This window comes from Accipiter gentilis, chromosome 26 (assembly GCF_929443795.1).
Source record: "Accipiter gentilis chromosome 26, bAccGen1.1, whole genome shotgun sequence".
Taxonomy (NCBI): domain Eukaryota; kingdom Metazoa; phylum Chordata; class Aves; order Accipitriformes; family Accipitridae; genus Astur; species Astur gentilis.
The window spans coordinates 23,154,157-23,181,823 of NC_064905.1; the positions used below are offsets into that span (position 1 = coordinate 23,154,157).

The 27,667-nt window shown below is 46.5% G+C and overlaps 2 protein-coding genes across 5 annotated transcripts in view; both read left to right on the forward strand.

Moving 5' to 3' along the window:
- Positions 1–10,223: 10,223 nt before the first annotated feature.
- LOC126051067 (C-terminal-binding protein 2) lies at positions 10,224–21,843 on the forward strand. 2 transcript variants are annotated; one of them, XM_049829788.1, is made up of 10 exons: positions 10,224–10,483; positions 10,688–10,762; positions 11,436–11,590; positions 11,683–11,827; positions 14,328–14,534; positions 15,151–15,365; positions 16,140–16,270; positions 16,449–16,576; positions 17,134–17,254; positions 18,324–21,843. In XM_049829788.1, the coding sequence occupies exons 2-10, from the start codon at positions 10,714–10,716 to the stop codon at positions 18,493–18,495; spliced, it is 1,323 nt and encodes a 440-aa protein (XP_049685745.1). In that variant the 5' UTR covers positions 10,224–10,483; positions 10,688–10,713; the 3' UTR covers positions 18,496–21,843. The 2 variants fall into 2 exon arrangements, with proteins under 2 accessions (XP_049685745.1, XP_049685744.1); XM_049829787.1 differs by having other exon boundaries at positions 10,224–10,762.
- Positions 21,844–24,085: 2,242 nt separating this feature from the next.
- The window catches only part of KDM3B (lysine demethylase 3B), a 71,802-nt gene continuing 68,220 nt past the window's right edge, over positions 24,086–27,667 (forward strand). For 2 of the 3 annotated variants that reach the window (XR_007509711.1, XM_049829775.1), the window contains exon 1: positions 24,086–24,372. Coding sequence is in view for 1 of the 3 variants with exons in the window: in XM_049829775.1 (XP_049685732.1) it covers positions 24,202–24,372 (171 nt within the window). In the remaining 2 variants the exon portion in view is untranslated. The remainder of the gene's footprint in view (positions 24,373–27,667) is intronic. The other variant, XM_049829776.1, reaches the window with a different exon arrangement.

Genomic DNA, 27,667 nt, shown 5'->3' on the forward strand with positions numbered 1-27,667 from the left:
CCTGTACACTACAGAAATATTAACCTAATGCAAACAGCCCAGCAGAAGTTAATGTCTACATTCATAGAAAACCAAATAAAAACCTATTTCACTTCTTAGTATGAGTGCTAGTGCCCTAAACAGCTCTGGCTGTTCATTGCCAAAGAAGGTTCAGGGGTTTGACAACAGCCCAGCAGAAGTTAATGTCTACATTCATAGAAAACCAAATAAAAACCTATTTCACTTCTTAGCATGAGTGCTAGTGCCCTAAACAACTCTGGCTGTTCATTGCCAAAGAAGGTTCAGGGGTTTGACATCCATAGCAGCTACCCATAGTTTTCTGCTTCACTACCTGTGGTATTTGGCCACTTCCTGGCTCAGATAGTTTTATTCTTTTGTTCCTATGAATAAAGCATTCAAAGCTGCTCTTGTATTTTAGCCTCAGCATGGTTCACAGCAGGAAGATCGGAGACATTTAAGTGTCTGGATAGGTACAAAATCATATAGCTTAATGGATAGACTGTATCTTTGGTGAGAATAACTGTCTGTAAGTCATCCTACAGGAAAAAGGAACTAGTAAATTTACGATGACAACAATTTAGGGTGAGCAATTGACATGCTGAACAACAGAGCTTCAATCCAGAGGGACTTTGAGAAATGAGAGGACTGGGTCAAGAGGCAGCTCGTGAAGTTTAGGAAGGAGAGTGGAGTTCTGTAACAAGGCAGTGACCCCATGCATCTGTTCTGGCTGGGGACTGATTGGCTGAGGAGCAGCCCCACTGAAAGGACCTGGAAGTTGCCATGGGTACCAGTAAGTTCTGATCCTGAATAAGGTAATCCACACACCACACTGTATTAAGAAGAACATGGCCAGAGACTGCAGGAAGTTGTTCCTGTCTACTTAGCAGTGGTGTGGCCACACCTGGACTGCTGTGCACAGTTCCCTACCCCTGAAGTTCAAGAGGGATGTGGAGGAACTAGACAGGGTCCGGTGGAGGGCTGCCAAGATGGTAGCATGAGAACTACAAAGAGATTAACAGAGCTGGGCTTCTTTGCTTGGCAAAGAGGAGTTTCAGAGGTGATCTATTATCAGCCTACAGCTACTTGAAGGTGAGTTGCAAAGGTGACAAACCCAAACTCATGTTGGCAGTGGTAGGTGATATATGAAGTGATGATGGCCACAAATTCTAGTTTGGGTTTTTCAGGCTGGATACTATGAAAAACTTTTTCACTAACAAGTTGGTGCAGTGCTAGAACAGGTTATCCAGAGATGTGTTGGAGTCCGTATCCAAACTTGTAGAAAAAGCCACAGCTGACTTACTCTTGTGTTGGTGGTAGTACTGCCTAGCACACAGGTTTTGGATTAGAGACCTTGTAAATGCATTCTCACCAACTAGTCAAGGCAATGGTTAGTGTGCGCATGCTTGGATGACAGATTCAGAAGCAATCCAAGTCATGAGCAGCTCAGAAGAAAAATTATTTGTAAAAGGAAAGTCAAAATACTTCTCCAAGAGAAGAAAGGAGGAGCTACTTAGAACAGCATTGTTCTACTACCTTAAATCTAAATTTTTTTCAGAGACAAGAACATAGAAAAGGTAAGTAGCTTTAATAATGCATTACACTAGATTTTGATTCAAAGACAAAATTCAGTGATGCGCTGTGAGCCCGTTGTTCTGATCCTGGTATATCCTTGATGCATATTGTCAGAGCAGCTACTTGCTCTCTCCTTAAGTGAAGCTAAATTAGCATGCAGGACAGTGGATCTGGCAGTGGCAAGACAGACCCAGGCCTTAGGGGTAGCAGCTGTTCAGAGGCATGTAGTACATGATAACAGAAAGAAAAATAATGGAACCGAAAACAAGATTTTACTGTTCCTGTAGGTTGGCAAGGTACTTAAACAGGTATGAGAGTAATCAAATTACAGAACTGTATTAGATTATTTCCCCTTGATTCAGTAGCAGCCCTACAGCTGCCTTCTGCAGTGAAATGGACTGGGTTTCCATTCATTCAAGCCAGGAGAGGGGATTTCAAGGCACATTAGGCAGCAAAAATCAGTGGTCCTACCCTGCTGCCACCTTCACTACCTTTCAGTGCTGTGGAAGACAGAACCGGAGGCAGCAGGCTCCAGGTGCTTGCAGTAGGTTTTTATTTTAATCACTCCTGTACATTTTCTCCTCTTTGGTTGTAAAAGAGATGGGCACATGGCAGGGCACCAACACAGGGGCTGTTTACTTTGCATCTTATCAGCAGCATTAGGTGCTTTAGAGACTACCAGGAAAGACCCAGGTACGAGCCGCTCCCACATGGCAGGACTTTGTACCACAGCATAGAGCTGCTGTGTCCAGATGGACAAGGCTTTCTCTACTAGTTCTGCCCCTGGCAACAAGGTTTCTAGGATTTCCAATTTCTTTGTCTGTTCTCAGAAAAAAAACTCTCTTCCCTTCTATCCCTTCTGTTCTTTTTAAGCATCCAACAAAGTACTTGCCTTAAGAGCTATCATGAAGATGCTGTTGGCAGTCCAGGAGGATACCTCACTGCGCTCAGAGAGGTTTTAACTGAGGTTTTTATACAGAGGTGAAGATCAGTCAGCATAAATATAAAAGGAGACTCCACATGCCATACACAATTGTGCTCCAGAACACTAAGGCTGTTTGGCTAATACGTGAGAAGGTGAGGCCTGCCTCTGAGATTTTTGCGTGCAAGCCAAATAGGTAAAGCTGTCTGATTTTTTATTTTATTTTATTTTATTAGTAGCACCATATAGATACTGTTGTGGTGTTGTTTTTTTTTATTTTAACTGACTCATGCTGAAGGGAAGCTGTGCCAATAGCTAGGGCACCATCCATGCATCCCTTTTACCCCAACGATCTAGATCATTTGTAATAAAACAGAACGTGTTCTAGCTAGATTCCCAGGGCCCTGCTCAGTCGTAGGTTACGTGGTTGGGGAGGCAGGATAACTGGGAGTAACACAAAGGAGTACAGCACCATCACTTCTTGATGAACACACATACACAGGGGCTACTGTACTGGAGTCTGTAGCCCACCTAATGCCCTGGGGCGAAAAAAAATCCCCTCATGCAGGCCTAAGAAGACTCAGGAACATTAGATATTCTCCAGGGCTCTGCAGTTTCTGTTTGTGCCATCTCTCGGGAGAGGCCTGTCCTAGTCCCCTTTTCCTAGGAGTGAGGTGTGCTGGAAGAGCAGTTGGCTGGCCAGACTGTGGCTGTGGACCCTGGTGGTGCTGCAGGAGTGCCACCTCGTGGGTCCCGTCCTCACACCATGCCCAGAAGTCCTGGACAGAGCCCCGCTGGGTGCACGGCAGGGCCCTGGCCCTTATAGCCAAGCGTGCACAGAGTGGTGCCTAGAAAACTGCTAGGGACAGTGCTGTGTTTACTTCTACCATCTCCAGAGGATGTGCAGAAAAGGTGACGCTCTTTTCCTAGAGAGCATGATCTTCAGGCTGTCTTCCTCTCGGGTGGGTTTTGTTAGATAAGAGCTGATAAATGAATATGGATGCATCTTCTGAGAATCATAGCCTTCAAAAGTATTACTTCATAGGGCAGGAGAAAGTTAAAGCATACATGGTAGACTGCAATTCATTTTACTCTGGCACCTAACAATTCTAACAGAAAAGCAGTATTTGCTTTTTTAACTCTACTGTCATCACCCCCATTTCATGCCTTTTTTAATTGTCAGGAGCTCTGTGGTGACAGGTAACTTGGCTGTAAAGCAGAACACACAAGCTCACTGTGTATGAAGATTAACTCTCAATTAGCCTCACAGTTTCTTTACCTTGATAGTTTTCTTTCTTATTACAGACAACCTCAGAACCCATGCCAAACCACTGGTGTGGCAGAAAGGCCATAAAAACAGCCAAAAGGGAGAATTTGAGTAGCCCTCCCTTATAGAAAGCTGTCTACTAACCTCATCTTACTAACCTCGCGGCCCCGGCCCCTCCTCTGCCCGGCGGGCCGGCGGTCGCGCCGCTTCTCTGCTCCCCGCGGCAGGGGGGGGCGGGCGGCCGGGAGCAGCGGGCCGCTCTCCTCTGACCCTCCGCTTAGCCCGGCTTCGGTTTCTGCCTGCCGGCGCGGTCCCGTCGGCACGGGCCGCGGTCCCGAACCGGGCGTAGGACGGCCGTGAACGACCAGAAAGTTAACGTAGCGGTTTGGTTTGTATCCGAGTTACTAAATCGTGGTGGTGGCTCCAAGTACTCTCTCTCACCTGTAAGCGGTTAGAGTTGTTGCTTTACACTGAAATGCCCTTCGTCCCCTCGAGTCAGAACAAGTCAGTCTCTGTATTCTGATGGTGACCAGGAACTGGTGCCTGAGGAATCAAAGGAAACCTGACTGGAAGGCTTTCCAGCAGCGATCCTGGTTTCCAGTGATCTGCCGCTCATGGATTCCCCAAATTGGAGGTGTTCGGCAGTCCTGAGTGGGCTTTTGTGAAAATGATGGGTGGGTGGGGTGGTTTCGATTGTTTTTTTGATCATTGTAAACTTGTCGCATCCCTAGCGATGAGTTCCACTGTTTAGCTAATTGGTGGGAGAATCTAAGTATTCGCTCCACACTTGTTTGGAACCTGCCAGTTCCATTTCATACTCATACTCATTCTTCATTCGCTCTTTCCGAACAATTCAAGAGTCTATAGAACTCTGTCTACCCTGCCTCACTGTCTTTTCCACACTTAATTAACTGTCTTCATCTATTTCACTGCTTTTTGTACAGAGCTGTTCCACAGCTTTCCTCATTCTCAATGCCTTCTGTAGTGTTGTGAATGTGCATATGCACTTACAGAAGGTGATTGGATAGCTTAACACCTATGCTTGTGCTTGCTTTCTGCATCGTTGGCAAACGGACATTTGTGGGAGGGATGAGGGGGAAGAATGGTTCTTCTGTCATCATTTATCTGCTATGGAGCCTTCAGAAATTGCTGGAGGTAGCAAACCTCTGCCCACTGACTTAATGGTATCTGGGTCAGGATCTGTACTTGTAGAGAAATAGAGCCAGAGGGAACAGGTAGAGGTCATTGGGACTATCCTCTCCCAAGGAAGCCAGAAGTTCCACTGTTGTCTATGTCCTGGTTTCAGCTGGGATAGAGTTAACTGTCTTCCTAGTAGCTGGTACAGTGCTATGTTTTGAGTTCAGTATGCAAGAATGTTAACACTGATGTTTTCAGTTGTTGCTAAGTAGTGTTTAGACTAAAGTCAAGGATTTTTCAGCTTCTCATGCCCAGCCAGTGAGAAAGCTGGAGGGGCACAAGAAGTTGGCACAGGACACAGCCAGGGCAGCTGACACAAACTGGCCAAGAGGGTATTCCATACCATGCAATGTCCCGTCTAGTATAGGAACTGGGGAGTGAGGGGGGGAAATCACCGCTTGGGGACTAGCTGGGCGTCGATCAGCGGGTAGTGAGCAATTGCAATGCACATCATTTGTACATTCCAATACTTTTATTATTGTTGCTGTCATTTTGTTAGTGTTATCATTATTAGTTTCTTCTTTTCTGTTCTATTAAACTGTTCTTATCTCAACCCATGAGTTTTGCTTCTTTTCCTGATTTTCTCCCCCATCCCACTGGTGGGGGGTGTGTGAGTGAGCAGCTGCGTGGTGCTTAGTTGCTGGCTGGGGTTAAACCACGACAGTCAACATGAGATACTCTGTATAAAAACAACCATCCTGGGTCAAAAGAAAATCTTTCTAACCAGGATGCTGTTCTGAAGGCACCTGTAAAATAGTTTTCATTCTCAGCACTTTCCTTTATTGTTTTTGTTTGTTTAACATATGCTCTTATTTGAATTCTCCCTAGTTTATGTGTGCTCCCAACATCTCTGGATAGCTTATGTTTTAAGCATTGACTGTAGTTCATCCTTATGGACAATGTTCAGCAGCAGATGCCTTGGGAAGCCTAAAAGACAGGGTACATAATGATACCCAGCAGCTTGCTGCTGAGTAGTATTAATTACAAAGACCTTTATAGTAGTTTATATCATGATTCCCTAGCTTGACTTCGATATCACACAAAGCAGCTTCAGAAGGCTTGCTAGAGTCAAGACAGGTGATCTTTTCTGCTTCTCCCTTATCTATGAGGGCTGTTACTGTGAAAGAGAAAATAGATTAATTCTTGACAAACTCTGTTGGAGATGAGTAGTAGTGTTACTGATTTCTACAAACAATTTACATGCACCACATCATTATTTTTAAAATTACAGGCAAATCCATTGGTTCATAATTCTTAGCCTATCTTCTTGTTTCTTTCCACATAGGCAGCTTTTGGCCTCTTTCACGCTCCTGGTATCTGACTCACCCTTCACGAATCTGTCATTATTTCAACCAGTTCATGAAATACCCTGAGATATTTAAGGGTCATCAGACCCAGTGAGCCTGAAAATATCGCATTTTTCTAAGCATTTTCTACGCTTTTGTGGTCTGTATCTTTGCCAACATTCTTACCTTGTTATTGTTTAACTGCCCTAGTCACCAGCTCACAGTTCCCATTATCACCACGTTGCCTTTTGCTCACCAAACCCCAATGCATTTGAAAGGCACACAGATTTGTTAAACATACAGTGGTATATCTGAATGGAATTTGGGAGCTATGGAAGAAAAGGGCCATGTGAAAGTAGAGCAATTGTATGGACTTCAGATCAGGTACCGGGAATGTTTGTATAATAAATGGTTTGAATTTGTTCTTCAATAAACTGTGCAGCACTTGCTTAGTGATGTTACTTCCCCTGTGCTTGTCCTAATTTATGTAGTGGATTCTCAGTGTGAGTAATTTTTTCTTCCTCACCTGGTCTTATCCTAAAATTAGCAGACTCTAGGATGTGGTACAGGATCCGTTTAGTTAATTAAGATTTTTCTCTACATTGGCTGGGAAGGAGGGCAAAAACAACTCATGATTTTGAGGCTTTTAGAGAGGCAAAGCTGGATCTTGTGTTGAACCTGGCTGTAGTCAGCAAATTTGTATGTTGTCTTACATTGTGGTCAGGCACAGCAAGGGATGTGCCTCTTTTGATCAGACTCTCCCAAAGACTCCATGGAGTTTCCAGGGAACACAGTAAACAGTAAGAGCTGCAAGGGAGGCAGGAGCAGACACTTTACTCAGTACTGACCATGCTGATTCTGTGGATTTAAATGTTCTCATTTTCTGAATTTACTCTTGCTTGTGCTTGCTGTGCTTTAATGAGGAAAGGTATATGATCTGGTATCTGTGGAAGGTACAGTCATGACATGTCAAGATGGGTCCCTGGGCATTAGGAGATGATGTGGGAGGAAGGTATAAAATAGGCTGTTTTGCTGTACTGTTTCTACAGGCAGAAGAAGTTGGAGTGGCAGCTCCCAGAGTGGAGGCGGCAAATGAATGATGGATATACATGATATACTGGTAGTCATCCATTTTAATTTTCTTCCCCAGTTCCATCATGGAGGTCACGGGAGAGGGAAAAAGCTTGCTTGTTGGACAGGAGTTGGTTTACTGACTAGAAGACTACTTGTAGACTAGAGGCTTGCTTTCTAGTTAGAAGACTGACTTGAGCAAGTACTAAGTGGAGCAGAAATCTGCTCTTCCACAGGGGACTATGGTGACCATCTTTGTGGCATGCTTCACTGCTTAGGGTTTCCGGAGCTGGCCATCACTACTATGTGGGTTGGTGCAAGGGTTTTGGTCCTTCCTGAGATGTGGTGATTCTGTTTCCCTCCACAGCCTTTCCCTGATCACCCAGATGTGGCCTGTGATGGCAGATCCTCCAACTTGGAACTGTTAATTTTTCTGGATGGATTTTACCTGTTGTACCCACATCGGTCTCTTCCCACCCCCAACTCTTTTCTGGTGGGCTTTGTTGTTGTTGTTGGTTTGTTTGTGGTTTGTTTGTTGGTTTTTTTTTTAACTGGTTTAAATAGTTATCAGAAATGAGGTCAATACAAACATGGAATGGATTTGATCAGAGGTCAGTTTGCAAAGTGGGTGTCTAAGTTTATGGAGTAGAGAGAAATGCTGAGACACTTCTCTGGCTCTAGGAAGCACAAGATTGAGACTTTCCTCGTTTCTCTTGTCCCCAGACTGTTTCACCGTATGTCTAGTCTTAACTCTCCTTGCCCCACCATACATGATTTGGCCTTCTCTGTGGCATCAAAATTAGCAGCTGGATTATTTGCTATGTGACAGTTCTTTAAGGTCGCTCCTGTCTTTCCACAGCACAGGCATGCATGTCCTATGCCCTCATCTCTGTCACCCATACCCAGAACTGCAGCTTGCCTGCATTTGTTCAGCTGAGGGTTTGGTGATGTTAGCAGGCAACTGAGACCATCAGCTTTTCAGTATGTTGCTGAAATAGGCTTCTTTAAGAACTGATGGTGCAGCAGCAAGCGCTTGTGAATTCTGGGAGCTGGGCACTGACTGTGGCATCTGCTGCACTTCGGTTTGGTGCATTCAGACTTGCGTACAGACTTAGTAAAGTTCTTTGTGCACAGGTGTTTTTTTTGAGGAAAAAGGGTAGTGAAGGAGGTGATCACATCTCCTCTTTCACCTCCAAAGTCTAACTGGCATATATTAATGCTCTGCTAAGGGAAAAGCCAGTAAGTCTGGGGCATCCAGAATGTGGGCTGGAGTGAGGAAGGCTTGTCCTGTCTATGCCCTCCCTGTGTCCTCCCTTGCTTTGTCCCACCTCCTGAGGCTTGCTCCATTTGTATAATGTCCTTTGCTGCCCCACCTATCTCACAATGATTGCATCCTTTCTTGCTTGGTCAGAAAGAAACAGTCTCTGTTTAGGGCAATCTGTGCAAGCAAGACAGCTTCTGGGACCTATGTCTAGAAATAACCATCTCCGGCTCTTTGTGGGCATTGGGTAACAGTAGTAATGGAGATGGTTGTGGGGGTAGCTGGTGAGCTAGAAAATTAGCCTGCTTTCTGATACTGTGCAGCTCATTTCTACATGAAGCGTGAGCAATTGTGGTGACAAGCTAAGGGAGCTGGACTGTGATGTCAGTCTGCACTCACTTGGGGTCAAACCTTCCTCCAAGAAAGGCAGTCAGCATGATGCACTTACTGACAACGTTAAGTACAGGATATTACTAGATGGGATGCAGAGATGCTGGAGAGGGTACTGTAGTGCTGATCCACTCACAGGACAATGGGACAAGTGTGGGAGATATGGCTGCAAAGGTGGCAAGACAGAAGTTTAGCTGTCTTGAATGGCTCCCTGTTTCGTCCCGCGCAGAGCGAGCTTCCTGGGAAGACCTGAACCTATATCCCAGGATCCACCTGCTTCCTGGGAAGACCTGAAGCTATATCCCAGGATCCACCTTCCAGGCAACGCAGGCTTTTGTCACCACCCTTCCCAGTCAACTCCCTGCAACCAAGACGGTGCTCTCCGAATGGCAAACCTGCATCTCAAGCATCTGCTGAGGACTCTTTCACTTTGGATAAGACTTTAGTTCCCCTTTCCAAGAGGTGCTGCAGAGGCAGAGCTGAGCCAGGCCCAAAAAGCCCATCTTCTCAGCTTTGTCCAAGTGTCTCTTTTCTGCACGCACAAGGCGGTAATGAACAGTCCCCCTTTCTTTAGCCTGGGCCTATGCTGGGAATTGCCTGTCATCAAGTTTCTGAGAACTGGAGACATCTCAGATCTTCACAGACTGGACTGCTGCTTCTCGTTGTTGCTTTTCATTCTTGCCCTTCCAAGAAAGTTTATGTGCCTCCACACCAGAAGTGCCGAGATACCAGCGACCTTGATGGGCACCCAAGAGCACACGCCACAGGCCCCCGCTCCACTTGTACACGATGACTCACGTGAGGTGGCGGTGGAGGGCTAAAGGGGCAGAAGCAACAGGGTAGTCTAGCTGCGCTCGCCTTTTTCCCAGGTGAAGGGCTTGGCCTCCTGCCTCTAAAAGCACGACAGAGGCAGAGAAAAAGACGCCCCCAGCACAGAGCAGGATAGGCGCCACGTCTCCGGCGCCTGCCGGGTTGGTCGTTGCCGAAGCCACGTAGTTTCTCCCGCTCCTGTGAGCGCTCCGGTTGGCCGTAAGGATCTCGGCGGGTGAAGACCACCGCAACCCGTTTCCCGCGCAGCCGGGGCTCGGAGCGGCGTCTCCCGGCAGCCATAGTCCTCTCCCTACCCAGCACGGAGGTCCCACCGGGGCCGGCCGGCCGCCCTCTCCGGGCCTGAACGCGGGGCGGGCCCGGGCCGCGCAGCCCCTCCCCGCGGGCGGTGCCGCGGACGCCGCGCAGGGCCCGCCCGGCGCGGGGGGCGGGCGGAGTGGCCGCGGCGCTCGGCCCTGCTCGGCGCTCCCTCGTCGCCCGGTGGGACGGCGGGAGGACGGCGGGTCCCCGGCCGGGCCGGCAGCCCGCGGCGCTGCCGCAGGACCCGGACGGCCCAGAGCCGGCTATGACCAAGGACAGCTAGGACCCGGCGGCCCGCGGGAGGACCGTAGAGGCCGCGGAGCGGCGGCGGCGCCCGGCTCGCCCCCGTCCCGCCGCCGCTGGGCCTCGCTCGCCGTCTCACCGCAAAGGTTTGTGGGGCGGGCGGCGGCGGCGGGCGCGGGCCGGAAGCGGAAGCGAGCGGCGCCCCGAGCTGCGGCGCCTCTGTGGCGGCTGGGCCGCTCGGCGCGGGGCTGCGGCCCGGCCCTTCCGCTTCCTCCCGGCAGCCGGCGGCGGGCGCGTCTGCGCGGGCGGCGGGAGCCGACGGCGGCGAGTGACGGGGTGTCCCTCCGCAGCGCTGAGGGGCGGCGCGGGGCGGCCCATGGACCGGCACAAAGTGAAGCGGCAGCGGCTGGACCGGATCTGCGAAGGTGAGGCGGGGCTGGGCGCCCCCCGGCAGGGCGGCGGCGGCGGCGGGGGAGGGGAGCGGAGCCGGGCCCGGCCGCTGCTCTCCCGGGGCAGCCGGGGTGCCCCTCCGGCCGCCGGCGGGCAGAGCTGCCGGCAGCCTGTCCGGTCCCGGCTGCCTGCGGGCGGGCTTCCGCCCAGCCCTCCTGCCACACGCTGCCTGCGGCCCTGCTGCGGGGGCCGGGGGGGGGGGGGCGTCAGTGCCTCGTCCGCCGGGAAAGGGGCGGCTGCCAAGGACTGTCAGAGGTCTCGTGAACCTACACGTTCTTCTGCTCGCTCCAGGAGGAAGCAGGCTTAGTGTCTTGGCGTGCTGCGGCAGGAGGGGTGCGCAGGTTAACGGGGAGTAGGCCTGAAGAGGCTTTAGAACTAGTTTCAGGAGCTTAGAGTGCTCCTGAGTAGACTACCTCTATTATCTCATTGATGATGAAACATGCTTTGTTTTTCTTTATACAGTGGTGGCAGAGGGGTTTGTTTTTCTAGCTTCATCTCCCTGTGTTCCTTCTTTATTTCTTTGGCTTTGACTAATCCGTTCTGAAATACTACAGAATTCTAACAGAACTAGTGACTTGTTGGACTAGCAAATGAGGGTTCCAGAATTCTTGTCTCTCATGTAATCGTTCCTGCTGACTTTCTTAATAGGTATACGGCCTCCTATTGTGAACGGGCCAATGCCAGCACGGCCACTGGTTGCACTCCTGGATGGACGAGATTGCACTGTGGAGATGCCCATCTTGAAAGATGTTGCCACAGTGGCATTTTGTGATGCTCAGTCAACTCAGGAAATCCATGAAAAGGTGGGCAAGAAAATGTGCAAGTGTTCAGATGAAGAGCTCTGCCTCTTAGAGTAACCAAAGCAGAGATTGATTTGGACTGGTTTTTGTTGTAGGTGCTGAATGAGGCAGTCGGAGCTCTGATGTATCACACCATTACCCTTTCTCGCCAGGATCTGGAGAAATTCAAAGCCCTCAGGGTCATTGTGCGTATTGGCAGTGGCTATGACAATGTTGACATCAAATCCGCTGCAGAATTAGGTATGACGACACCATTAGGGCTCTGTCGCGATCAGAACTGAATGTGAAGTAGAACACTGCACATGGTTTTCTGTTTTATAGCTGAGTGTGTTTAAAACCCTTTACGTAAAAAGATTTGGAGCTGCTTAGTATTGGGCATCTTTAGGAAGCTGACCAATATCAGAGTTGGTAGGTGGCCTGAAGGAAAGATTCTCAGTTCTCAGATTGCTCTGCCATGGATGTTAGTGTTTCTGCTGTCATTTGGGATTCAGAAACCTGAATACGGTGTCTAGGTAACTTTTGGTGAGGCGGCTTTGGGTTGTTTGTGAGGAAAGAATTGAGCAAACTCTGATTTATTCAGTCTTGAAAGCATCCTGCAAATGCTGATGCAGGATAAACTCACTGTAAATGCTTGATAAATGAGTTTTCCTGATAATTTTTTATAAGCAGGTAGGTTCTGATTCAACACTTCATTACTGATCCCTCTAGAGCTCTAGGCATGTGAAGAGTGTCTGGATCAGGTGACAAAAAGCTGCTATCTACTAAACGTATGGCAGTGGCACTTTTGGACCTTGTAGTCTCCTAGGTGAGGTAGATCGTCTAAGTACCCTGGCCCTTCTTTTGTAGGTTTGTGTCAGTGAGTTGAGATCTTCCTTAATGTAACACAGATCAGATTAAGCTTAAATGAAATGCAGGTACTTACTGAAATAGTCATTACGATTTCCAGATCTGTAAGAAGAGATGAATTGCAAATAAATGAAGAGTGCATATTTGTGTAGTGCTTGAATTAGGTCTAAAGGGTCTTCTCATCTGAATGATTCACCTGGATAGTCTCTGGAGTTCCTGGCAAGGTCTTTGGCTCTCATCCAGCCATTATATTTTTGGGCTGAGTTTGGAACCTAATCTAGTCTTAGGGTTCACTATTTAAAGTCACCATCCATATCTTTGATTCATTCAGGTTCAAAGCTTTCCCTTTCTCCCCGCTCCACACTCATTAACCCAAGGAGAAATGGGTCAAAGTTCCTTCACCATCAGGCTGCTGGTTGCCACTTTTGCTTTGGAGAAATAGTATGATGACCTTTATGCGTGGACATATTTGCTTTTTTTATGGACAAATAATGACTATTTTCATTCTTAGCCAGACTCTAATGCATTCTGAGGTAAGATCCTGTTCCTTGTGTGTTCCGATTCTTCAAATCGGACCAAAGGACTGTTGTGTATATTTGCATTTTCTTACATTTAGGCATAATATTGCATGTAAACAGAAATTTGTTTCTAGCTGTGTAAGAGATGAATACTTGTGGCTTGTCTGAAGTTGAATGAGATGGTAACCAGGGAGATTAAAAGTTAGGTCTCCCTATTTCCCCTTCTCATGTCCTCCAAGTCATCTCTGTGGCATTATGGCACAGTTGCAAAGGATTTGATAGAGAAAATGAGTCAGATATCGGGGATTGCCTGTGGCCATTGCTCTCCTAGTTCCCTTGGGAGGGCATGTTCTGAGTTTAGTCAAATGTCTCCTCTGTAACAGGCTTACAAAAGAGTGATGCATTGCTGAATTTTATGTGCCTTCATCCACTGCCTAGATTTTATTCCTAGTTTTTAGATAGGCAGCGGACTTTTGAGGAGGAATAGTTTCCTTGGTTTGGCAAGTGGCTAGGGTTATGCTTGGGAAGAGACCATTTTTTTGTCTAGTTATTTTTATGTCTTGGCTGGTTTGTTGAATCAAGGATAGCAGCAGTGAAGTGGTATGTTGCCAGCCCCCCCGCCCTTTCGGGTTTTTTTGGTTTTGGTTTGTTTTTTTAAACAGACTGCTCAGAAATGACCAGATTTTGCTACAGTGTTCCATCACCTTTCCCTTTCCTGACAGTAATTTGTGCTTCCAGGCCTTTAACTCTGTTTGCATTAGTAATTTACCTGATAGCTCTAGCCATGGGCTTTATGGTCCCTGGTGGCTGTATGTTATTCTAGAGTGGGAGTGTTATGTATTGTTATTTTTAAGCGTAACTTAAAATGGATTTAGAGAGACTCCTGTGGCTTCTCTCTGCATTTAATGAGTTAGTTACTTATTGTTGCTCCTAGGGAAGCTGATGCTTGCAGTGAGCATCTGGACTGTGAGGCATGAAAGAGCTCAACCATCTGTCTTAATTCTTCTACAGTCTGCCAGTTAATCTGTCAGGAGTATCTCTGGAATGAGTGCATCCTTTTGGCTGCAGATCTTCTAAAACAGTTTCTTGCATCACTTGTATGACCTAGTTTTCTCATTTCAGCCTATGGGGCTTTTTTTCTGGCAAGCGTGTCAATCAAATTAATATTTTTAAGGAAGGAAGGGTGTTTCCTTGGGGTTAAAAAGCTGGCTGGTCGCATCTATGTTGCTGTAGAATGAGCTTCTGAAATGAATCCTGTGTTTCTTGGCAGTAGTTCCGGAGCACTGCATTATCTTTCAGCACTTATGCCTGAAGAGCTCTATGTTGGTTTAGTGTTGTGATGCTAAAAATCTTATATGACCTCTATGGCTTTGTAGGCATTGCCGTTTGCAACATCCCTTCCTCCTCAGTAGAGGAGACTGCTGACTCCACCCTCTGCCACATCTTGAACCTCTATCGCCGTGTTACTTGGCTGCATCAGGCTATGCGGGAAGGGAATCGAGCCTCAAGTGTAGAACAGATTCGAGAGGTGGCTGGAGGCGCTGTGCGTATCCGTGGGGAGACTTTGGGCATCATTGGACTAGGTAAGTGATGGGAACTGTTAGATCGAAAAGTGAACTGTGAAAGTTTTTGGGAACCTAATAGTTACAGACTGAAAAAAGTGATAATTTTACAGCTGTTCATTGTGAAACACACTGACTCATAAGGAATGCTAGTGTCCTATTCTGTGATGCTGGATATCTTCAAGAGTTGGGTGTATGTCATGGGATTGGGGATTTTTTTCATATTCAAATGGCTAGAAGAATTGGAACATTCAGACAGCTCTTCTCGGTGACTGTTTCCCTGTGTGCTAGGCTCTGTATCAGTAACAAAGCCACTTGAAAGCTACCAATTCCTTCTCCAAGTTCTTGTAATCAGATTACTACTGCCTCTGACTCAGGGTCCAGATTTGATCTGAAAAACAGAGCTCCTTCTAGGCTAAGCTCTGGCTATTGCATGGGGAAGGACTAGAATTAGCCACATGGGATCAGCACTGAATAGCCTCCTCTGGATCCCTGTGGCAATCCTAGGGGTTTCCAGGGCTGCAGTACCTTGGGCCCTGGCAGTAGACTCCAGTGTAGGCTCCCAGTCTACCCCAGTATCTTGTCTTTAAAGTTTGTTTTACCTTTCCTTGATGATTGTGGGTTTTCTTTTGTGAAGGCCGAGTTGGACAGGCAGTGGCTCTGCGAGCCAAGTCCTTTGGCTTCAACGTGATTTTCTATGATCCCTATCTGCCGGATGGAGTGGAGCGATCCTTGGGTTTACAACGAGTAGGAACCCTGCAGGATCTACTAATGCACAGCGATTGCATCACATTGCACTGCAGCCTGAATGAACATAACCATCACCTCATCAATGACTTCACTATTAAACAGGTGCAGCAGGAGCTTGATTTCCCCCACAGAGAACTGTGGAAATGAATGCAAACAGAAACTGCTGCTTTCACAGAGGCTGAGAGCGTGTGAATCCTGCTGCCTCTGTCGTGTGCCTCCTGCTGCCTTTGGAGGCTGGGAGCGTGTGGATCCGGGTGCCTGTGCTTTGTGCTGTATAGAATTTCATGTTAAGAATAGGATTGGCTCTTTTTGCCAAGTAATTTCATTTAGAAGGAATGTTTTTGGTGATTCATTAATTTCAAGTTACCTTTAAAATGCATTGACTCTGCTGGTTAGAGCTAGATGTGGTGTGGCTGGGACTGTGTAAGTGTCTTTACACAGCTCTGCCAAAGCCTCTCTGCCCAAGCCCACTGCAAAGTCAGTCTCGGGCTTTACTCCACTAGACTGTGAATGCTTTTCAGTGCTTTCATGAGAGACTTCTGGACGTTGTAGTCCAGTTTTGTATAGCTGGATACTTGATTCATGTCCTCTTTCTTTTTTAATGTAGTAGGATGAATATGGAGTGCAGAACTTGAGAGTTCCACTTTTGCCCTTGTTGTCTTGTGGTTTTGTTTGTTCATTTTTAAAGCAAATTTCTCAAGCATTGCTTGCAGGCATTTCCCCTGTGGTTAGCTTTGCAGTGAGAGCACTCCTAGTTCGTCCAGGCCTCATCTAATCACTGCAGGCTCCTGCTCATTTCCAGTAGACTTCCCAAGATTCGCTTAGCTTCCATGAAAAGTCTCATTCTCAACCCACTTAATGTTTTTCTTCTTCCAGATGCGCCAAGGCTGCTTCTTAGTGAACACAGCCCGGGGAGGGCTGGTAGATGAGAAAGCCTTAGCGCAAGCCTTGAAAGAGGGGAGAATCAGAGGAACAGCATTGGACGTGCATGAGTCTGAGCCTTTTAGGTAATGTTGCAACTGCATGCTTGCTGCTATCCTGTGACTCACCTGTGCTGGATGATTCTTTCGGGTTTTTTGTTAAATTTGAGTTACAGTGGTACCCGAGGGGACACATGGGGTTATCGCTTCTGGAGACAAACCACTCTTCTCTCTCTCTCCCTCTCCCTCTCCCTCCCCCCCCCAGCTTTGCTCAGGGGCCCTTAAAAGATGCACCCAATGTGATCTGCACCCCTCACACTGCCTGGTACAGTGAGCAGGCTTCCATTGAATCCAGAGAAGATGCAGCTAAAGAGATCCGCAGAGCTATTACAGGTAATGAGGAGGACTGTGTGCTCTGAATTAGCTGCTGCTGAATTAGTATTCTTTTGTTAGTTCACTGCAAGGATTATGCTGATTGTTCTGAAAACTTAGACTCTGTAACTGGTTTCTGGAACTGGAGCCTAAGTTGATAATTGTGTCTTTGCCTTCTGAGAATCTTGTACCTAATGCTGGAGTGGCACTTTCCCTCTGTGGTAAAGCCTTGTACCTAGTACATCTTCCACATCCTTTGCAATAATTCCTTTGACAGTTATACTGTACACCTTTTTTCTGGAGTAGTGCATATTGTGTCTTGGGAAAGGTGTGGCTTGGCATTGCAGTTGTGGCCAAGCATTTCCACAAGATCACAGGAGTGGGAAGGAAGGATCAGTTTCTTGTCTTTTCCAGAGACCAGTTGTTCAGAGGAGAGCCTTCCCTGCCCAGTGTTATCCTGTGGAGGTAGATGGAAAAGATGTTGCACATTTCCTTTCTACTTTCCTTTGTAAATGCTTCAGGGAATGAGCCTCTCCTATTTGTGTCTGGTTTTTTTGTCATTCTTGGTGCTCTTGCAGGTCACATACCTGATGCTTTGAGGAACTGTGTTAATAAGGAGTACTTGCTGTTAGCAGCTCAGTGGTCCAGTATTGATCCTGCAACTGTCCACCCAGAACTCAATGGAGCTGCAGCTTACAGGTGAGATATGCAGGTTGTTCAAGCTGACTGCTTCCAAGCATATCTTCCTACTGAAGTAGGCCAACATCCCTCTTTGGATTCGAGAGCTGCTTATACTCGCAAGCAGGTGTGTTTCTGTTCCTATATACTCTGTATATGAGCTCTTTCCAGAAACTTAACAGCAGCACTTCTGAAGCTGTACTAGGATTTAACATTAACTTGGTCATTTTTATTTGCAGCTGCATAGTGGTTAATTTTTCCAAATCCTTGCAAGACCTGCCGTAGAGGTGTCTTGATATAAGAAAGCCTACTGGGTGCCTGAAAAGAGGTCTGGATCTTAACATTTAGAAGTTGTGCATATCATTAGGGCTTTATAAACAAAGCACGGTTCTTATCTGTACCCTAAATATGGACTAGTAAAGAGACATTCTCCAGTGGATTTGGGTAGTGGCCTAGATAGGGTGTATTTCAGTTTGTGTTACAGACCTGCCAAATGATTGGGCAGGTTGCTTCCCTTCTGTTTTTCTCCTGTCTGCAAAGTAGGAAATATATTCCCTTCTCTGCGAGATCTATAGAGGCTAAGATATATTTATGGAGAGGGCCCAGGGAGGCAGAATGGAAGTAATGGTAGAGTAGTTCATTAGCAATTCATGAGATCGCTCTCCTGTTTTTTATCTTGGGTCTAGCTGGTTTATTAGTTTAGTTCCTTACTTTTTCTATCTTAGAACCCAGTGAAGAATAACTGACAACTTGTACTCCTCCTGCTGATGGGGAGGGAATTTGCAGCCCTTCAGGGTACCTTTACAGAGTGCCTCACACTGTTGTCCACTGGAGATGAACGTTGTACCTGTTTTCCCAATGCTCACTATGTGACCTGAGACTATCTCTGCCTGTCTGAGAACAGGTGTCATTTCGTATTGGGATGTAACTGCTACTCTTCAGCTCTGGATACTTTCCCTGTGTTCTATCTTGGAGCATTTCTGATAAAAAGAGAGATTTGTATTCAGCAGGTGCCTGGGGGCATGGCTTCTTTCCCCATCCGTAACTCTGTTGGACAAGCTTGTAATTTCTATGTTTCTATTGGTTTTAGGTTTCCTCCGGGAGTAGTGGGAGTACCCGCCCCTGGGCTACCAGAACCACCAGTAGTGGAAGGGATTGTAGCTCACGGGATCCCTCCTGTTTCTCACTCTGCACCGCGTACCCCTTCCCCAGGAGAGACGAGCAAACTGGATGCAGACAGAGAGATACCTGCTGACCAATAGCAGCATCTTCCTCTCCTCTTCTCTGGCAGCAGAAAAAAGCAGGAGGCTATCTCCTCCTAGGACCTTCTTTAACACCCTACAGAGACTGTTTCCTGTTCGTACAGGATGGGAGAATGCGTTTCATTACCGGCAAACTTTAGCTCTTGCCTTTATTTTGTAACCCTTTAGTTTTAATCTCTCAGTGAATCTTTCTCCTTCTCTGGGGCAGTGCAGCAGTGACCTTGCCTCCCCTCGGAAATACTTGGTTTAATGAATGAGTTTTCCCATATATCTGCCTTGGTTGTCTGTGATGGGGAATTGTCCTTGTGCGCTTGAAAACAGAAGTGGAGCTGCCTGATCAGGGATGGCCCTCAGTGTTCCTAACACCAGACTTCAGTGCACACTTTTCAGTTGTGACTTGTAGCTTAAATTTAATTTGGCTGAACCTCTCAGTGTAGTCATGAGAATACTAGAAAAATACTAGTGAATTGGAGAAGTTGTGACTATTGTCTTTATTATGCCCTTGGTAGAATGCGGCCTGGGCTCAGCTCTGTGTATTACTTTGCTTGTTTTAATTAAGGTTTCCTGTGAGAACAGACATAGCACAGGCATTGCTAATTCTTGACCATACAAAATTTTGTCTATGCAGTACTAGGCCTGAAGTTAAAAGTAACAGTCTCAAAACCAGCCTTGTAAATACTTTGGAAGGGATTAAAATGTCATCAAATGTGTTCTGGTGGCCACTGTGTTTGTGAGGCTTCAGAATAGTTCACCCTGGAGTCTGTGTAACTCAGAGAAGGCAAGAGAATGCAGAAATGGGAAAAAACTTGCACTGGGAGACAGCAAGTAGCAATAACTCGCAGCTGCAGTTGCTGGTTCTTCACACACACATGTACCTCAGTCTAATGGCAGTGTTTATCCACAAGGTATCTGTCGTTAGAATTCTAAGCTTTGTGCTGTAGGTTTGTTTTGGGGTTTGGGTTTTTTTTTTTTTGCGTAACTGCATCAGCTAGAAGTAACATACCACTTGTCTCTATGGTGATGGAGAAGGCAGCTTTTAACAGTTGACCAAATTACATCAGCTTTGCTAGCATATACTGCATCTCCAATAGTGGGCAGGGCAAGACAGTGTTTTTTTTACATGAATAAGCTTTGTGATACTAAAGGAGAAAGAGCACTCTTAGCTTGTCATCTGAATCCAAGGCAGGATTGTTGTGCTCAAGTCTTTTCCCATTTCCCAAGTGATTGAATATGAATTGCTTCTTTGAGGGGTATGGAGTCTTCAGCAAAACAGGTTCCACAGGAGATTTTTCTTAATTCCAAATCTTCCTTTAATTTCAACTTGTTACACTTTAGTTAAAGCCTTTACATGCACAAGATGTACCAATTCCTGATTGATTTGTTCATGTTGTGTGGGTATATGAAAGTAGGTGCTATATGGGAGGCATATCCTATGCATGGGTTTGTCTGCCTCCCTTGATTATTCACTCTGTTGTGTGTCTGTGGCTGGAAGCTGAACAACTGGGAGCAGACTGGAAATACGCCTGGACAAAATCCTCTGTTTAGGCTGTTTACAGTTTGGGAAGCTGAGGAAAGCTTTTGGAGTCACTAAGTTTTCAGATTTTTTTCCTGGTTTTAATTTTTTCTCCAATACTGCCTTCATATGATGGCTTACTACTGATACAGCGATGTGACTCATTCCTTTCTCCTCTACCTGCCCCCCCCCCCCCCCCCCCAGCAATTCAAGAAAGGAAAATAGGCAAGAAGTAAACTTCAGCTGTTTTCTTACAGATTTTACACTTTAACTGTTTAGCATTAGTGAGATGATATTAGTTCTCTAGTGCTGAGTGTCTTTTTTGATAAGGTATTTGTCTTGGTGAAGGTTCTTGGCTTTTGTTTTCGTGGATGATGCTGATTCTACTTAAAATTCATATACCTCCTTGGCTGCTCAGGTTTAGTAGGTCAGACTGGGACTGGTGGTAGGCACAAGTTACAGGAGAACTTTTTCTGAACAGAAGCCTAGAGCTCAGAAGCATGTTGATTGCAGCCGTACCTAAAAAAACCAGCAGCTCTTTCCCGAGTTCTCTAATCTCTAAGAAATCTAAGTTTTACAATCTACTAGCTCAGAAAGCTGTTCTGTCAGGCAGATGGGGAAAAATTTTCAGGGACTGAGCGCTCATCTGTCTATTACCACATATGGGAAGTAGTCTGTCAGTAGCTACTCCTTCCTTATTTGCTGCTGAAAATTCCTGCCCTGCTTAGAGGTTCAAGTCTGAGATTATTTTGTGGTAAGGGGCTTCTAGTTAGGAGCTTTGTGAATACAGAGGATCAGAGTACATTGACCTTGTCTCTTCTAGAGCACAATGTAAGATAGATTTATTTTTTTAAAAGAGGCAGCAATTTTTTTTCTTCTTAAGTATCGCTATAAACCAGTCAAATAACTGAGCAGAGGAAGAGTGGAAAGATCTCATTTGAGGGACATTTGAGTTTCTTAATTCTTATTTTGGGTGCCTAGGTACACTGGTGACTAGTGTAAGCATAGGAATTAATTGATATAAGAAATATTTCCAGTTATGGGTACTAAGAAGTAGAAGCTGACAGCATTGATAGTGGCTGTGTTCTATCCAACACTATGTAGGCTTGTGATTGGATATGAAGGCAATGTTCCTCTTGATTAAAGCCACAGCAGAAAATGTTGAGGTAAAAATGAACAGAACCCTTATCATGACCTCAAAGAAGAACTCTCTTTGTGCTTATAGGATTACTCTGCTTGTATGCCATTTGCACCTCTGCTTGTAGACTGAACCTATTATCACCAGACAAAGGCTGTTCTGAACAGATAGCCCAAAGGAAAATTTACCAGTACTAAAGTACCCTGTGGTCTTCTCCATCCCCTGAGTGCCAGGTCCTTTGTTAGCACTCTCTCCTGTGTGACACACTGACTTGCAGCTCCCCCTCCCAAGTCTAGTGCAGTATGCAGAAGTGGAAGGATTTTTTTTTTTTTTTTGAATGCCTTCCTTCAGAGCTAGCGCAGAGCTTTAATCCCAAAGAACAGAAGTCTCCCAGGGTGAGGCAGGAGTGCCCTAGCTGCACTAATGTGCTTACAGGAGGTGCTCACACTGTCCCAAGGTACATTCTGTTTGTCAGGGTCACTGCTGCTGACCAGCTTTTTTTATAGAGGACTCAGAGTTTCAGAAATATATTTTTGTAGACAATGACTAAACTGTGAAACGTTGAAATAAAGCATGTAAACAGACACTTACACCACTGTCATCTGTACAGGTGTTTTTCTCACTTCAGTTCTCTCCTGACTCATTAGAAAATGTTTGATTACTTCTTGGATATATTTTAATAAAGTTCTCCAAAGCATATGGCTGCTGTCTATGGAAGGGGTGGCCTTGGATACAATATTGAAGGGGAGGGTTGAAAGCGTGTCCAGGCGAGCGTCTGCATCAGTCCTGCTTTTCTCAAATTGGGTAAGTTGGATCTTCCACACAATCACTCCCTGGATCAGCCACTCTGGCAAATGACTTTCTTTGGATTTTGGAGCATTGACCATCAATCAAGGTTGTGAAGGTGGCAGACTGGAGAAGAAGCCATCTTCAGTGGTTGAGGCACAGCTTTGGATGTAGCCTGGTGGTTGCTTAGGTGACTTCTCACAAGTTGAAATTGTGGTAACTGGTTTTGCAGCCTTTTAAATGTGTAGTTTATATCTCTAAACAGCAATAGCTGCCTCCACCCCTTTACAGTAAAATAGTATTTGAAATTAATACACTAAATTAGCCCATGAAACTAATTTTTCTAACATACAATAAAAGTTGGTGCAACAGGATTAGCATAGAAAAGTGGTTAGGTATTTCATAAATTGAAGTTAGTTCATGTTTTATGGCCTGTGCTCCCTGTATTGATCATTAATGAAAGTTAGGAAACCCCTTCCTGTTCTTGGTGGATCATATCACTATTTGTCTAGCTGGTGTTGTGTGCCTCTGGAATATCCAGCACCATGCTCAGGAGATGGGATATGGGAAATTCTGGCCTGCTTTAGCATGGCAATTTCAGTCTTGGAGCTGGTGGAATGGGAAGGGGACACAGGACCACTTGGAATTTACACATGGTGGTACTATTTCTAATACATAGCTGATCTTACTGTTTCAGTAAAGAAACTGAAGACACGAGAGCAAAGCCTGGTCTTCAAAGAATTTAGTGCTAATCTTGGATTTACCATGGCAATCACTTAGACGCAGGACATAATGGCTCTGCTACCCTTCAGTAATCTTTCATGTAGGTATTGGCTCCTGTACTTTAAAAAGAAAAGGAGGAGGGGGGGAGGTGAGTTAGGAAAGCTAGTGGTGTGTACTAAATCCAAACTCACAGATGCTGTACAGCAGAGGAAGATAGAGCAGACTTCTGATGCCACTGTTTGTTCTATGTAGTTGTTCAAAAGGCAACCAAAGGCAGACCCTGCTTCCAAAAAAAAGTCTTTTCAACTATCTCTTGATGTAATAATCTGCCCTAGAATCTGTTCAGTATTTTATCTTCGTGCCACATCAGGACTAAAATCATACCATAAAGAGTACGGATAATGGGATGAAATGATGAAACATGCTTCTGAGGACAGGCACATCATACAAACTGCTACTGGGCATCGCCTTACCAATTTCCCAGTACAGCAAATCGCACCCCTATAACCAGAAACTAGCAAAGATGAGATGTTGTTATCTACTTGAAACAACCTGGCACAACAATTTGAGTAAATGGAAGTGAAAGCAAGCAACTTGCCTTTGCTGGTCCTAATCCAGTGCCAGATGCGACTCTCCCAGAGTGAGGAAACGGTACATGCGCAAGAAGAGGACAACTTATTTCCACAAGAATATCCTTGTTGTGGTATGGAGTATAGCATCTGCTCCTCATTCCAGTTTCTATTGGTGCTACTGGGTCTTTACTGCACAAGCAGAAAGAGATGTGAAGTTGCGTGTCATTTCTCTAGCAGTGTAGGATTCTGAAGTATTTTGTGGTTGTTCAAGTACGTTGAACAGAAGCAGGTTTAGGGCATTGCATTAATCTACGTGAGAAGTGTTCAAATGTATCAGCTAATCACTCACACCATGACTTTGTATCTTAATCACCCCCTCAATAAATGCCTTTTCAAAATCTGCCCCACTGAAAAGCAAAGCACCTAGACCCGTGACGCGCTGCTGTTATTTGGGTCCAACAGCATGTCCTCATGCCAATCTGAACCGCAACTCGGATCCCACATCCCAAGATGTCACCGTTACTGGTTTTTGCGTGAGTCTACCTCGCAATTCAGGTAAAACCGCCCTAATTTCTGTGACAATTTCACATCTTGCACTTGGGGTTAACGAGGGGCCCTGCCGCGGGAAGGCCTTCCGCTACGCCTCCTCCCCGCCAACCGGCTCCCCTGCCCCGCCGCGGGGCCCGTCCCCGCCGGTGGCCCCTCGGCCTCCGCCGCCCCTCCGCGGGCCGGCGGCCACAGGCCCCCGGCGCTCTGGCACCGCCCCCCTCCTCTCCCGGCCGCCCCGGGAGGGGCGGCGCGGGGCATTGTGGGGCAGAGGAAGGGGGGGAGGCCGTGCGAGCGAGGTGCATGCCGGGATCGGGGCGGGCGGCGCTCGGAGGCCCAGCGCGGGGCGGTCGCTTGCTCGGTGTCTCGGGGCGGCGGTGACCGAGGGGGCTCGGGCCGACGGCGGCGGCGGCTCCTGCCCGTCGGGGATGGCGGACGCGGCGGCCTCCCCCGTGGGGAAGCGGCTCCTGCTGCTGCTGGCGGCGGGGCCGGGCGAGGGCGAGGCGGTGGGGCCGGAGCCGGGGCCTGCGCTGCCCTCCCGGGCCTGGCGGAGCGGCACGGTGCGGGCCATGAGCGGAGCCGTGCCCCAGGACCTGGCGGTGAGGCCCCGGCGGCGGGGGGGGGGGGGGGGGGGGGGGGGGGCGCGGGGGGGGGGGGGGGGGGGGGCAGGGAGGGAGGGAGGGAGGGAGGGAGGCAGGCGGGCTGGTGCGACCGGGAGCCGCGGGCGGGGACGCCGCGGGTCGGGCTGCCCGCGTGGGCTGCGGCCTCCCGCCACGGGCGCGGGCCGCTGCCGGGCAGGGCTGCGGTGCAGGCGAGGGGCCGCCGCCCGCCGCTCCCCGCTGGGCCTGCCGGGGCGCGCTCCGGGCTGGGGAGTGGCGGGCCCGGCCTGCGGCGAGTGCGGCGGCGGAGCGGCCCTGTGAGCTGCCGGGGCCTGGGCCTCCTCGGGGCGGAGGGTGTCCGGCAGGCTCGGCTGCGGTGGTTGGCAGTAACTTAGGTGTGAAACAAACGCGTCTGGGCCGTTTGTGCTTCCTGATGCTGATAAGTCTGTATGTAACTTCCAAGTGTTGGGGTTCTTTTTTCCGGGAAGGCGTTAAGTAGTCTTCATCAGCCTGAATGATGCCCCTTGTTTGAAGGCGCAATTTTGAGCGGGGATTATCGATTTCCTACTGCCTCGGATTTTGTTTTCAGCTGTAGGAATTTTTGCTTCAGGTAGTGTGTTCAAACACTCTTTAGCATTTGTTTGGTTTATTTCTGGTATAGCTCAGTGAGATGCTTGGGTGGAGATCTTAAAAGATATCTGTGCTGTTTCTCTTTGCACGTGTCAGCTCTGCAAGTACTCGCTGTAAGCGATGGCATGCTTTGCAGAACTGATGGTGCGCTTCTGCAGGCTGTGGCTGTTAAAATGACCCACGGTAGGGGGAATGAGGTTCTGTGTTTGTGAAGTTTTATTAGTTCTCTTTATGATTAGCTTTTTATTAATTTGTTGTTATTCCAATGAGTTCTTTGGGCTTCTTTGCACAGCTCCAACTTTGAGAAGTTTCCTTGTCTTCCTACAATAACGCTGCTTTCTTTGGCCTTGTTTTAGAACTTCAGCTAGGGCTATCAGTAGGAAGTAGTATGCTGGTTTTAGCTTTGCAAGCCCGGGTGGCCTGGCACCCTATGTCTGCAGTTGAAAGCTGTGGTGATGTGCTCTAGCTCCTCCCTTATTTAAGGAAGAGGGGAAAAAAAAAAACCAAACAACCACCCTATGCAGAAAGGGGATCTTCAAAAGGAAAACAGGACAAGTGTTTGAGACTTATCTGAAACATGAAGAGCTATTGGGGCTATCTAAGACCTGTTTGGGAGTGCTACTCCTGTAGCACACTGCATTTGACGTGTGTATCATCAGTACTCTTGCATTATGGAATCATCCATCCCAAATATGAGTATGATGTATGAATTTTGGTGTACCTGATCTTATTACTATTTTGGTGGAAGGACTGATGGAGTGTTGCTTCTTTTTTTGTGTGTGTGTGTGAATCTCTGTCCAATAAAAGGTAGTCACTTGTTTTCTGGTTAGTCATTGCTCTCCCAACCATGTGATGCCTGTTAGACTACCCTAACAAAGCAAAAATCATCTTCTGTGCTTGATAGCATGGGAAGAATAGGATTTTTTTGGTGTGTGAGTTCATTGCCTTTGTTCAGCACTGCAGTTCTCGCCCTAGTTCCTTTCATCAATAACCTTCCACTTAGCAAAGTTTCAGTGATGCAGCTGTCTCTAAACAGTATATTTATTCTCCAGGTCTGTACAAGAACTCTTAGATGTCAACTGTGTAAAAATACTCAAGGCACATTTTTCAGAGTTCTGTAGTGTAGGATATTTAGTGTTGTCATGGAACCTTCCATGCATAATGAATGCTGCTTTGACAATGATAACAATATACTATCAGAAAAATAAGTTGTCTTTTTAAACTCATCCTGCCAGAAGAAGTGACAAGTTCGTACCAAGCAGTCAACCACAGTTCAGGAGATACTCATATTAAAGTAATAATGTGGATTAGGTCTGAAAAAGGCTAGGAAAAAAAATCTATTCTGCTATTTGGGTTACTTAAGTCTGTGCTTTTTTGTGATATCCTGTAAGGATGGTTTCACTTACTAGCCCATAGTCTGGCATAGGGCTTTTAGAAATACAAAACCGCAGTTGAATATCTACACCTTTCCAAGGCAGAAAACTCAGGAAGAGACAAGAAGTATAGAACTTAAAGCCTTTCAGAAAGTAGCTGAAATAACTTCTTTCTTTTTTTTTAATATTGGCATTTTAGGAAACTATTACTTTTTCTGGTGGGGTAAGGCCTCTGAAAAGGTTTTGCTTTTTTTCTCTGTATAAATTTGGCTATAGAAAGTAGCTCTTAAATAATCTTACTTTGATAAAATGTGGAACAATCTAATTATGGTTAGTCCACAAAAAAAATAAATATGTCAATCCTAGTTGTGCCATCTTCAGAGCACCAAGAAGAAATCCTGAGGGAAAACTTTGCTGCTATTAGAAAACAGCTTTGCCTTTTCTAACTAGAAACAGATTTTGCCATTTTTCTCAAGATGTCTGTTAGGACAGAATCATAAAAGACCTGTCAAGCTTTAGCTCAGTATTGTCCTAATATTGTACAAGGACACGTTACATGTTAATGCCAAAGTAGCTCAATGTGTCATATGCAGGATGGTACTGCTTTTGCTTATGTGGAAAACAAAAGTGTGTGAGATGACTATTTTAATGCACAGACAAGCTATACAAATACTGTGGAAGTTGGGAGTCCTAGAACACAAGGTGTTTTGAGTAGGACTGTTTTGGAATAATCCATATATGCTTCTTATGATAGGTAGCAGAGAAAGGGTGGCTTGGTGGTTTGGTTTTTTTACCTCTTTATGGATAGCAAGTTATGTCTCACAAGAGTTTTTATGCCTCAGTTTTTATCTTTCCTACAGTAATCTGCACATACAACTGAATGTATTCTGAAGACACTTTCACTTGTTCATGATATGTAGGTTATACAGCCTAATGAAAACACATAGTAATCTAAAGTATCTTGTTGATAAGGGATTTCGTTGAATAAAGTTGATATTTAGAAATGGTCTGAACTGTGGGATAAGCTTAATTTACTTTGCAAGTGTAAGAACTGTTTGAGTTAACCATAAATATCAGGGTATTTCAGCTAGTTTTTCTAACTAGGTCACATTGGAAAAGAATATCTTCCTGTCTGGAGACTGTATGTCATAGATGAGGGACACTGGAACCCTACAAGACTGGATTTAGACATATGTGCTCTCAAGCAGTTTTCAGACGCTGCTTGGAAGTCATCTTGACAGTAGGGAAGAATGTGGGAAGATGTCCGTATACTGTCTGTTTGGGATAGGGTG

Coding starts and splice junctions, on each gene's coding strand:
- LOC126051067 (XM_049829787.1), top strand. CDS start 10,714: ATGGACCGGCACAAAGTGAAGCGGCAGCGGCTGGACCGGATCTGCGAA. Junction 16,271..16,448: donor CATGAGTCTGAGCCTTTTAG/GTAATGTTGCAA, acceptor TCCCCCCCCCAG/CTTTGCTCAGGGGCCCTTAA. Junction 17,255..18,323: donor AATGGAGCTGCAGCTTACAG/GTGAGATATGCA, acceptor TATTGGTTTTAG/GTTTCCTCCGGGAGTAGTGG.